The sequence below is a fragment of the Manis javanica genome, chromosome X, assembly GCF_040802235.1.
Source record: "Manis javanica isolate MJ-LG chromosome X, MJ_LKY, whole genome shotgun sequence".
NCBI lineage: Eukaryota > Metazoa > Chordata > Mammalia > Pholidota > Manidae > Manis > Manis javanica.
Genome location: NC_133174.1, coordinates 31,443,187 through 31,455,798, shown reverse-complemented (window position 1 = coordinate 31,455,798; position 12,612 = coordinate 31,443,187). Strand labels below are relative to the sequence as shown.

General features: G+C 38.2%; 2 protein-coding genes across 4 annotated transcripts in view; both read left to right on the top strand.

The window, feature by feature from the left end:
• Positions 1 to 12,612, top strand: part of LOC108406351 (X-linked retinitis pigmentosa GTPase regulator) — a 50,763-nt gene that overhangs the window by 23,942 nt on the left and 14,209 nt on the right. For 2 of the 3 annotated variants that reach the window (XM_037001542.2, XM_017675020.3), the window contains exons 12-13: positions 2,727 to 2,824; positions 3,181 to 3,246. In XM_037001542.2, the coding sequence (XP_036857437.1) occupies positions 2,727 to 2,824; positions 3,181 to 3,246 (164 nt within the window). Of the gene's footprint in view, positions 1 to 2,726; positions 2,825 to 3,180; positions 3,247 to 4,915; positions 5,873 to 12,612 lie in introns of all 3 variants that reach the window. The other variant, XM_037001543.2, reaches the window with a different exon arrangement.
• LOC140847503 (uncharacterized) lies at positions 6,020 to 9,186 on the top strand. The gene is made up of 2 exons (XM_073228022.1): positions 6,020 to 6,032; positions 6,186 to 9,186. Exons 1-2 carry the CDS (start codon positions 6,020 to 6,022, stop codon positions 6,908 to 6,910), a joined length of 738 nt encoding a protein of 245 aa, XP_073084123.1. The 3' UTR covers positions 6,911 to 9,186.

The window sequence follows — 12,612 nt, the reverse complement described above, 5'->3', positions numbered from 1 at the left end:
ATTAACAATTGAGCTTGAGATAACTCTGAGACGTCTACATAGAATTATCAAGCAGGCATTTGAAAATGCAAGCCTGAAATTCAGAATAGACAGCTAGATCAGAGGTAGAAATTTGGAAACCATCAACGTTGACATGTTATTTATAATCCATGGAAGTGGTAAAAATCACCTATTAGAGAATAAAGTAGAAAGAGAAGAGACCCCAGGTTTTAGCCCTGAAAACATCTAACATTTAGAAGGTCAAGGAGGAAGACCCAGCAAAGCAACCCTTCTAAGCCTCATCTGCCAGCAGGGTAGAAGGAGGGAATATAGGCGAGAGTATGGTCATGAATTCAAAGTACTGCTCAAAGGTCAGTGAAAAGCTCAAAGAAGTATCCCATGGATCTGACATCATGGAGATTACTGGTGATCTCGACAAGAGTAGTATCAGGAGAAGATCAAGGCAGAACCAGAGTGTTAAGTTGAGGCATGAATGGGAAATGAGGAAATGAGAAGATCTGGTGTATAGATATTCTCTTAAATGTTTTGGTCATGGAGAGGAGCAGATAAATATTTCAGTGGGAAATATTAGAGCATATTTGTATGCTAATGGATGTGAGCTAGTAGCTCTGAAGGGATTTGGTAGGACATGCAAGAGAGGGTGTAACCAAAGGTACAAAGCTCTTGAGAAGACAAAGGGGCTGGCATACAGAACAGTCTCTGGTAAGAGGAAAGATACATCCTACATTTTAATAGAAAAATATAGATAAATGTGTACATTTGGTGAGAAGATAAAGCAGATCAGGTCTGATGATTTCTATTTTCTCAGTCAAGTATAAAGCAAGGCCATGAGCTTAAATGACCTACTGTCTATTTTCCAAACCCCCATTCTCTGCCATGTCTAATCTGTCCTGCTTAAGTAAGCACTTTCTACCTTAATCTCCTTAAGTGCAGTTCAGTTGCCGTCTGTTCCAGTGTCTTTGGAGGATGCCTAATATTTTTGAAAATAAGTATATATTCCCCCCATATAACTCCCATCTGCTTTTTTAGCTTCATCTCTCAATAGTCTTTTTCCTTTAACCCGAATGTTAGGTCACAAATCTGCAAACCATGGCCCATGTGCCAAATCTAGCCACCTGCCTGTTTCCATAGTTTTATTGGAATCCAGTCATGCCCATCCATTCCTTTATGTGTTGTCTATGGCTACCTTCACATTACAGTTGTAGTTTGAGTAGTTAGGACAGAGACTGTAAGTACAGAAAGCCTTAAATGTTTACTATGGCCTTTTACAAAAAAAGTTTGCCAATCCCTGATTTTGATCAAACTGAGCTCTTCACAGACTTAGTGAAAAGGCTATGAAGTCAAGACAGACCTGAGATTGACACTTGATGCCTAAAGGTCACTGAACCTTAATTTATTTTTTGTGAAGTAGGGCTATGATGTACCTCTCTTGTTTTCATGAGGTTAACCCAACATGTATAAAAGCATATGTTCCCAGCACATGGTAAGCCTTCAATGCAAGCCATTCTGTTGTTTCTGTTAGCACTGCGCTTCATTTTCTTCCCTAGCTAGCTCCATCTCTGCCTCTCAGAATTCTACTCATCCTTCCCTGAACCCCCTTAGTGAAATGTGCCCTGATGCCCAACATTCAGATAAGCTTTCTTATCTCCCTATATCAGATATTCTATATTCCCTTCTAGATTACAAGTTCATTAAGAATTAGCAGTTATTTAAGTTGATATCTCTTACATGTTACCTCACATGGAATGGATACCTGATTATATGCTTATTTGAATTGAATTTACAAGGGATGGAATGGTGGGGACTGATGTTTTTAGCAAAGACTTCTTTGAGGAGCTCTGCTCAAATATACGGGTGCTAAGTGGAGGTGTAGTAATTGAGAAAAGTGTAAAGTCAAATAGAGCTTATAACTTAATCGTCTGCTTTATGATGTAATAACCTTGCAGTTTTCCATGGAAATTTCTAGGTGCTTGTACTAGTTACCTGTTGCTACATAACAAATGACCCTAAAACTTCCCAGGTTAAAACCACAAACATTTTTTGTTTCATACAGTGTTTGAGGGTCAAGCATCCAGGAGCAGTCTAGTTAGTGGTTCTAGCTCAGGGTGTTTCAGCAGTTGCAGACATGCTGTCAGATGGGGCTGCAGTCATCTGAAGGCTCAGCTGGAGCTGGAGGCTCCTCTTCCATACCCATTCATGGCCATTGGCAGGAGGCTTCACTTCCTTGGCCCATGGGCTTCTCCCTAGGGATGCACACAACATGGCTTCTCACAGAGCAAGTGATCCAAGAGAGTGTGTAGGATCAAGACATAAGCCACAATGATATCACAATTATATCTGCTTTATTTATTGGCCCTACAGACCAACCTGGTAAAATGTGTGAGAGAACTACACAAGGATATGTGTACCAGGAAGATGTGGGTCACTGCCACCCTGTTTGGGGACTGGCTGTCACAGTGCTTGATACTTGGGTAGTATTTACCCCAAAGGATAGCATTTACCTGTTTGTATAAAGCAGTTGTTATTTCATCAGTGTCACAGTCTTTAAATTTTCAAAAGGAGATTTTAAAACCCGTTATCACTGTGAATCAATTCCCTTAACATAAGGCTAAAGGCCTTTAGTAAAATTATACCGGCACTTTATATTACAGAATAATTTCTGTTTATTGTCCTGTTGCCTTTCAATTTTCCATTGAAATCTGGTTTACTCCTTTCCCTTCTATCAGGTTATTTTCAAGATAAAATTATCAAAGGGAAAGAGACAGACAATTATTCAACAGCAGATTCAGAAAGCCTTGGAGAAACTACTGACATCTTAAATATGGTAATGGTTTTCTAATTTACCTATCTAGATACAAGTTTGAATTTTATTTCATCATGCATTTCTGTGTGTACTTCCTATACTGTTATATGCATTAAAAAAGCTCTTTTTGTTTTTGTTTTTGTTTCATTTTGTTTTGCTATTTTTAAATCAGCTTTATTGAGGTATAGGTTACATACAATAAAATTCATTTGGATCATCATTAATATATAATTGAGAGTTGATTATATTACTGTGCACTGTCTTGTATTAATTTTATTTATGTATGCATTTTTAGAATTTTTAGAATATATATATACATAATCATGTATATTGTCTTTTATTCTTTTTAGAACATATACTTGTTTTATTTTTTTCAGACACATGTTATGAGCCTGAATTCCAAAGACAAGTCATTAAAATTATCACCAATTCAAAAACAAAAGGTATACTATAGAAAGTTATTTTCATTATGATGGGGAAGAACAGTTAAAAATCTTTTTTTGAAAGGTTTCTGGAAAGAAAACGTGAAAGATAAGCATTCACTTATTTTAGAATTCAGAAGACAGAGGGATAGGATACATTGTAGATAACCTCATTTGTGACTTCTCTGCTGGTATGTATTTTCTATGATGCAACAGAAGTGACAGAATTTCATTGCTGAAATTTTCTCTTTGGAGGCACTAACAAGTCATAATAGCTGTGCTTTCTTACCATCAGGGAAAAAGATCATTAGTAGTTCTTAAGTATTGGAAGAGGCTAGCATTCATTAGAGCCTTTGGTTGAGTATGACTTCGGGTGAGTTACTCTGCTGACCTCACAGGATGTTAGATGTTATTAACATCTTTCCTAGCTCTGAAATTCTGTGGTTTTAGTGAAAATATTTGATAACTGCTTTTCCAATGTCTGGAATAGGATTTAACTTATCAAGGAAATGGTAGCATAAAAACAAGATGAAACATTTGGAAATTAGTTAGAAACTGTGCATGGGTTATAAGAGTCCTGTAATGATTAACAAATGAGCAGCCAGAGGAAGGAATAGTCTGGTATTTATAACTCTGGAGAGAAAAAGGACTGACCTACCAAGTCTCCTTTAGTGAATGAAAAAAGATTATAGTATTTCCATGTATTAATTTTAAACTTGTACTGTTTTAATAATTTCTCTAGCAAAAAATGATCTCTTTGTAGGCCTAGGACTCATCACAGTTTATAAAACTAGATTTAGTGAGGCTTTGCTGTCCAGAGACCCAAATTCATTGAATATTTCAGTCCATTAGCTTGTAGAATATAGGTCAACATTTTGATTTCTGCCTTATTTTGTCTGGCAGGAAATCAATTTCCTATGCTTAATGTATCATTCAAACCTTAATGTTTAATTTCAGTTTTTATAAATCTTAGATTTTACCTTCAGTATTTTTTCCTCTTGGTGGTTTTTTAAATGTACACTAACTATTATAGTTAAAGAATGTAATAGGTAAAAGGGAGAGGGTCAAAAATTTGAAAACTCAAAAGATTTTGTTTTGAAAGGAAAAACATATTCATTATTATTTAATGATAAAAAGATTTCATTCGTACTTTTTATTTCTGATTTTTTCTTCAAAAATTAAGCTATTTATCTTTTCCAATTCCTAAAAAATTTCACATTTTCATTTATTTTCTTTCATTTTGTAAGTTTCACAGACTCAAAGGACCAATCAAAATTTAACAATTAAAATAATAGGGAACATAGAAAAAGTTGAACTGCACAGCATGCAAGAGAAGTAGACATTTTCAGCAGTATTTTGAAAAATCAGTTTGGAAATGTATTATATTTAAGAATTGGTTCAGATTAAGAAAAGGGGAAGAGAATAAAAATTGATAGTAAAACAGGTAGTAAGAATTTGAAAGGTAAATACAAGTATATGTTACTAAATCAAAATTAGATGTACCATACACTTAGAGAGTGGCACACATTATCCCTAAAGAAAATAAAATCTGAGCAAAATGTCTGGTAAAGCTGGACATTTTTATTGTCCTAGTTACACTTACCATGCAAAGTGTTGACAGTATTTTGTAGTAGATAAGTTACCTTTGTCAGATGCTAGTAGTATGACGATTGCTTCAAAAAATTTACAGAAACGAAAAACAGTTAAGAAACTGAAGCAGCACACAGCTCATACTGAAAATGACGATAGTAGTGACTATGCAAGTGAAGAGATGTCCCAAAAAAGGAAAGAAGGGAAAACATATAAACAGGTTTTGGCAAAAAGAATACACATGATACCACCAGCTCTGACTATGGAAGCATTTGTATATGAGGGCATAAGTAGTGACTCAGAGCAGCCTGGGCTGCAGGCCACTGCTGATACAAAGCATTTGCAAAAAGAGATATTTAGATATAAAATTACATGCAGTATTTATCTACCTGATGCTAAAGAAATAGAAAGGGAAAGGGATGGTGAACACAGTCAGAAGGATTCAAAAGCAGAAGATACAGTCTCTGAGAAGGTCACTGAGCTGGCGGCAATGGCAGGTCTGAAGGACATACAAGAAAGTGAAGCAAATATAAGAAAGATTTATACATTCTTTGATGACTTACCAAATAGAGACATGAATATTGAAGATGAAGAGAACAAATATATTCTTAAGGAAAGTAAAAGGAACAAACAATGTGAGACCTTTAACAATGAAAAAGACTCTATAGAAGAGCCAGACAATTACTTGAAAGGTGAAAGTCCAAGTCAGCAGGATACAGCTGACTGCTCCGAAGAGCTTGAGTCAGTAGAGTTTAGTAGTGGAGATACTGAGGACGATGAAGTAGAAAATGAGCAAATCTCGTGGTATACCAGAAAATATATTGAAGAAAGACAGTGGGAAGATAATGAACACAAAGTATCCAAATTCTTGGCAAAATACGATTTTAAGTGTGACCAGTTGTCAGTGATTCAAGAGGAGGAGACAGGAGTGAATTCAGATGGCAGTCAAACAGAGAAGCAAGAAATAGAGGCAAGTGAGGAAAATGTGGAGGCATCTGGAGGAAAGGAAGATGAGGAAGCAGAGATCCTATCAGCTGGCCTTACAGACAGAGCAGAGGTGAGTGAAGGCAAGGGGAAGTCAGGCAGAGAGGCAGAGTGTGTGCCCAAAGGCGGAGGTAAGGGAATCGGGAAGGAGGGTGCCTCAGGAGTGGGATGGAGGCAGAGTGAGTGGGAGGAGGAGGAGAAAGACAAGGGAGGAGGAGAAATGGCGATCCCGGGTATGGGAGAGAAAGACCTAGAAGAAGAGGAAGAACAGGAGCAAAAGGAGAGAGAACAAGGCTGTCAGGAGGAAAGAAACAAAGGGGTGGTGAAAGGGGAAAGGGAGGAACAAGGAGAGGAGGGTGGAAGCGGAGGGGAGGAGGGGGAAGAAGAGGAAGGAGACAGGGAAGAGGAAGAAGAAGAAAAAGAGGAAGGGGAAGAAGAAGGAGAGGGGGAAGGAGAGAAAGAGGGAGAGAGGGAAAAGGAGGAAGGGGAGGAGAAAGAATGGACAGAGGAGGAGGGAGAGGAGGAAGAAACAGAAGGGGAAGGGGTGGAAGGAGATGGGGAAGGAGAGGAAGAGGAAGGGGAGGAAGGGGAGGAAGAGGAGGAGGAGGAAGAGGAGGAGGAGGAAGGACAGGAAAGAGAAGAAGGAGAGGAGGAAGGTGGGGAGGAAGGAGAGGTAGAAGGGGAGGAGGGAGAGGAGGAAGAAGAAGAGGAAGGAGAAGGAAAGGAGGGGGAGGAAGGAGAGGGGAAAGTGAGGGAGAGGGAAGAGGAAGAAAACAGGAGGCGAGGAATAGTGGAAGAGGAAGAAGGGGAAGACAATGAGGAAGAGGAGGGGAAATATCAGGAGGCAGGTGATGAAGAATTTGAAAGGCAGGTAAGACCAGGTGAAGGAAGAGAGTCCAACAAAGTGAGCCAAATCAAAGGATTTGTGAAATATAACGAAGATAAAACATATCCAAAAAAGTTTATTACTAACACAGAGGGAAAAGAGAAAGATCGTAAAGTACAGAGGTTCAAAATACCAGTGCAGTCAAAACAATGTTTAGAAAACGGGCCTCCAGGTTCCAACAAATTCTGGAATAACGTATTACCGCATTATTTGGAATTGAAGTAACAAACTTTAAATTTGACCTGATTATGCCCAGCCAAACAATTTGGATGCCGTACACATAATAGGCACTCAGTGCATTTTATTAAATTGATTTGATGTCATGGTTACTTTATACATGGTATAATAAACGGTACAGTAATGACTGATAAAAACAACATGAGGCACTGGTAAATTTTGGCTTCTCTTAAACTAATATTTTGGTGTATTTTCCCAAAATTATAAATCGATAATTAGAAAGTATCAAAATACCAAAAGGTCATAGATTATATTATATGTTCCTCATTAAAGACAGCTTTAGGAAATGAGTATTCCGTTAGAGTATTTACTTTGTGTATAAAAATCAGTCCCTTTGAAAATGGCACAAATCTTTACAGGCTCTAAAAATGTCTTAGTTTCTTATATGTATGTTAGCACAATTTCTTTCAGTCTTTGATTACAACTTGCCTACCACATAGGATAATTTTATAAGCATGAATGATACTCTAAAGTTAAAATGAGCCATTCCCGTTTACAAAACAGTGCTTTTTACCTTGTATGTGTCCTTTTTGTAACAATCTACCAATTGGCAGCTGGGTTCACAGCTTAGATTCTAATAATGTGATCTCTTTTAGTTACTGTCTAGGCAAATGACAGTATATCTAATGAAATGGAGATTGATTTGTGCATATATTCTAGAAGTATCTAAAACTTTTAAGTATTTATTAGCCAAACAAAGCTACTCATTGAGCCTCAGTTTCCTCATCTGTAAAATGGAGTGGATTAGATTATAAGTATAGTTCCTTCTAACTCTTACAGTCTGTCATTCTAATAGGTTGACATACTCACTCATGTTTGTTATTTGCATAAAATTTTTAAGGAAGAAAAATTAGACTTTACAATTAAATTAGTCTTCTGTATTGTTATTTACTCTTAAAAAGTTATGACAGGTTGAATGTCTCTTATCTTCTGTAACTCTGTATTTCTCAACTCCTATAATTTCTGAGTTTTAACTGTACTATCCAAACCTTCATTTCCGGTGTCTATTATGTACCCTGCATGTATTCTTTATTGACTGTTCTGTAATTCTCAGTTTGTCTGTTGGTTGTCAGAATATTTCAAGTAAAATAAAAATTAATTGTGTGCACTCAGTGATTGTTTGTGAAAAGAGAAACTAATGTTAGACACTGATTTCTAGAGAGGCTAGATTTCTACTAGAGTAATTTCAATCTTCCTTTAAAATTTTCAGTGTATATAATACAGCTAGATTGATTGCTGGTTATTCCCCGTACCCTTTCCAACTGATTTCCTTCCCCAGTCTCTTCTATATCTTGGACATGAGGGATTTCTTATACTTCCTTTCATCAAGGAAGATTTTAATGGATAAACTTCCTATGAATTTTGTGTAGTTGAATTCTTTGCATATTTGATTCTCCATGAATGAGCAAGAATATGAGGACAAAGGCAATGAATATGAAGTGAGGAAACTCCTAGAAGCAATTGTATATTTTGCCTTAGCTGGAAGGATCTCTGGTAGCTTCCCATAACTAACAAATACTCTGGATTGCTTCGCATTGCAGCATTCTACTTTACTGTTACTAGAATAAAATTGAGACTTTGATAAAATATAAGTGCTATGCTGTTAATTCTAGTGTTAAACATGGTTTTTTAAAAGGTAGAATTAAAATGTTTAAATAAGATGGATGATAGAAGTGGAGTTCTTACACCAAAAAGCCTTCAGGGAGATGAGAAACTCTTAAACTCAAGTTATTAATGTTAAAAATATGGATGGCCATTGTTCCACCAAAGAGATAATCAGCCAGCAATACTGAAATGATGTTCTTAAAATATGCCCGTCTCAGTATTTGAACTGGTCTAGATAACCACTTTGAAGCAGCATTTCTTACCATTTCTTCACATTTCCCTGGCCAAAAACATTTTCGTGCCCTTTTAGAAGTGGTAGTTCATATATAGGATAGTGTCTGGTCAAAAAAGCACAGGCCTAGTCATTGTGAGACCTGAATTAATACTTGGTTAAGTAAACTGGAATAACTGGTTCCTTTTTTATTGTCCCCATCTGCTGGTTGATGAAGCTTTACTGTAGTTTATCACTGACCATTACTGAGGCCAGTGTGAGTTGTGTATGTAGAATCCATTGAGTTACAGTTTCAAATGAGAACTCCGGCAGAAAAATACCTTAAGGTAAGCTGCAGAGGGTACCACAGAAGCAACTACTGCTGCTGAATAGCAGCACTCTAGGTGAGTGTGATTAAAATGTTGTATTATTTCTCCATAAAGTTGCTGTATGCATATATTTTAAAAATAAAATGGAGGAAGGTATTGTAACTCCTTCCTTCATCATTTCTATTGTGAAAATAAAATGTGATATTATATGCCCAGTACCTGAGACATAAGTTAATATTTGATATATATTATTCATTCAACAAATTATCATATACCAAGCAGCAAAAAAAGAACAGAAGCCTCCCCAAATCAGGAAGGTCTCAAATAATGAGAGCTTCTCACAGTCACCTTCCTATGGCCCTCTTATCTATCCAGAATGTTAGGTGGGTATAGATTTCTTGAAGGGACACCAGGGGAAAGGAGTTCCTGGGGCTCTGCCATAACCATTGTGTGACGATCGTCTTGTGCTTCCTGACACTCCCACGGGCTTAGCCAGGACTGCCCAAAGATGAAAATCTGATCGGAAAACAAATCTATGGCTTTCCTCCATTAAATCCCTTAATTAATTAGAAGAAAATGTTTTTGTGCCTTGGGTATGCAGAGAGTAAGATATGGCTCCTGATCTCAAGGAACTATTGGCTGTTCCTAGAGGCGGACCAGAAGGTTTGCCAGTACACTAGTGCTTCAGGAGTGGCACTTCAGCTGCCACAGAGAACCGTTAGGAAAGGGTTTCCCAGGAGTGATGGTGAAGGTGAGCTGAGTCATGCAAAGTAAAACCTAACCAGGCCCAGAAGGGAGTCAGGGATTTCCAGGCTGATGGGAGCCATGAGAGCTTCAGTGTGACTGCAGCCTGGAGTGTCCTTTGGTCATGGGTAGAGAGGCAACAAGCTTTATGTGTTTGGAAGGTGTTAAACCAGTAAGATGATCTTGGGCTTTCATAGCTTCATTCTGGCAGCAATACAGAGGGTGGGCTAGAAGAGAATGGGACTCTCGGGCGTACAGTTAGGAGGCCGTTAGAGTAAACCAAGAGGAGACTGAAGGGCAGCAGGACTAGGACAGTGGGGATGGAGAGTTGGGGATGTGTATTATCACAAGAAATTTAGGGATAGAATTGGAAGACAGTAGAGATGTAGCTGGGAGGGAAAAGGTCAAGCTTTTCTTCCTTCTGGTGTGGAATACTGGACAGACAGTGTGCCATTCACCAAGGCTGAGAACAGAGGAGCCAGAGCAGGTTTGGGAGATTGCTTGGGGCTTGTTGATCTAGGACATGTTTATCAGGTCTGGGTCTGAAGTTTGGGGGATTGCTGAGTATCACTGGCTTATATATGTACTTAAAACAGTGAAGTTGAGTGAGAGGTGGTGTTCATAGTAGGAAAAGAGAATTGAAGACAAAATTCAGGGAGACATCACTAGGTAAGGAGAGGTTGAGAAAAGGGAAGTCTAAGAAGGAGGTGGAGTGCCACTTGGGCCAAGGAAGAAGGAGCAACAGAGGGCTGCAGAGGTCCTGGGAGGTCCAGCAGAGAACCAGGCAGAGCCTGCATTGCCAGTCAAGAGTAAGCTCCAAGAAGTCTGCTTCCCAGAGAATCAGAACTGATCTTTGAAAAATAAATGTCAGACACAGGGCATGACTGGTGTATTTCTCAATTTAGGAAAGGAGATGTATATTCTAGAGACTCTGGTGCTCTGGGGAAAAAATCTAAAAATTTTATTTGCTATTACTATATGCAGTGGTACATAAGTACAGGATATTATTGGAGTGAGCTTATAAACAAAAAAGGAGTCTACAATGCTTTAAATATCAGTGAAGGGTGGGGGTAACAACTTTGAGGGCAGCCATTATGGTGTCCAAATTATTGGGTCACAGTTGGAAAAATGCATGGGCTCTGGAGTCCATTAGACCTGAACTGGTCCCAAATTCCAGCCCTTTACTGATTAGCTCTGTGGATTCCTGGTATATATATATCTTTCTGAGTCTTTTTTCTTTTATAAAGGAGTGAGGGGGGAGGTCTTTTGATAATTAAATTACTTAACACATGAATATGTTAGGGGTACTCAGAAAATGTTAACCTGTATTACTATAATTATCCCTCTGATGACATGAAGTGAGGTGCCAAACTACCTGCATGAATCTCCCAAGTCACTGATTTACATGGGTTTAGTCCTGTGAACCTGACTTGTTTACACACAATATGGCAATCCACCACTACCCCACCACCACCGCCCAGAAAACTGGCTTTTGGAAATAGATCTGTGGGAATGAAGTAGATTACAATAACGATAACCCTTAAATATGGGATAGAGTGAAACTCTACTTAACACACCCTACATGAGTCAAATACTGCCCCTCCATGTTTGAAGCATAAAGGAAGGCTGGTTGCATTCAGAAGGTTAGCCTGCAATTCAGATGTTAGTGCTGTCATGGGACAACAGATTTCCCTGTGTCCTAATGTTTTTGTCAAAATAGATTAAAAAATAATTCACACATAAAGTATAGTTATGGATTGTGCATTTGTTTGAGGTACAAAAGAAAAACAAATTTTCTAAGGAAAAAGGAGGGAAATAGTAAGGAGTAAAACTGAAAATGAGCAAAAGATGTTTTGTACCCTGAAGATAACATTCATTTTGCAGGCCTGCTTGTCAGAGTCAAACTGAATGTATCTGGTGGTGAAAATACAAGATTAGGAATGAAGTAAGGGATTGGCACACAGAAGGAAGTGTTTGGAGATCGTAGTGTTATTAGAAGCCAAGACTTTGGTGGTCACCACTGGCAGCCTATGTAATCTGGCCTGCAGGCTTATTTTGTTATACATGGTGGTTTTTTAAATATTTGAATCTGTTACCAACATTGAAGTAACAGGAGATTTTACTTTGAAAACATGTTTTTCATACTTCTCTTGGAAAGCCTGAGGGTCTGGAAGCATCGTGCCCTGTGGCAACACCAGCCTGCAGCCCAGCCAAGTCACCTTTCTACTTCCCTGCTGTCCTGGGGCTGTTCCTGACATGCATCCCACCTTCTTCCCCGCCTGCACTAGGTGCTGGACTTCAGGCAGAACATAAATGGATGCATTCAAGAGCATAGAACACATAAGTCAGCACTTTAATTGAACCATTATCTAGTGATAAAATCTTGGACATTATGGCCAAAGTGTCCAAGCTTCTTGTTTCTTTGACAGTCCTAAATGCACAGGAGGCATTCTATCTTACTTGTTATGGAAGAGCCTTTACAAAATCACTTATATGTATATACAAATACTTATTATTTGTTCATGTTACTTTCTCTGTAAATAATCTTTCCAATCTTGGTACAAACCCTCCAATGTAGGGGTTCCTAATGTCATTTTCCCATTTTACAGATAAAGTATGTTAATTAGGCACCTTGCTCAGGCTGTGAATGATGGAGCAAGGTTTGGAAAGCAGTGCTTGAGTCCTTGTATTTAATGTCCTTTCTACTCTCTACTCCTGCCTCAGCGACTTCCAGTGTAGTTAAAATATGAACTTACATGTTAACTCCTCTTGTCCTAAAAAACCTTGAAATTGAGATTTTA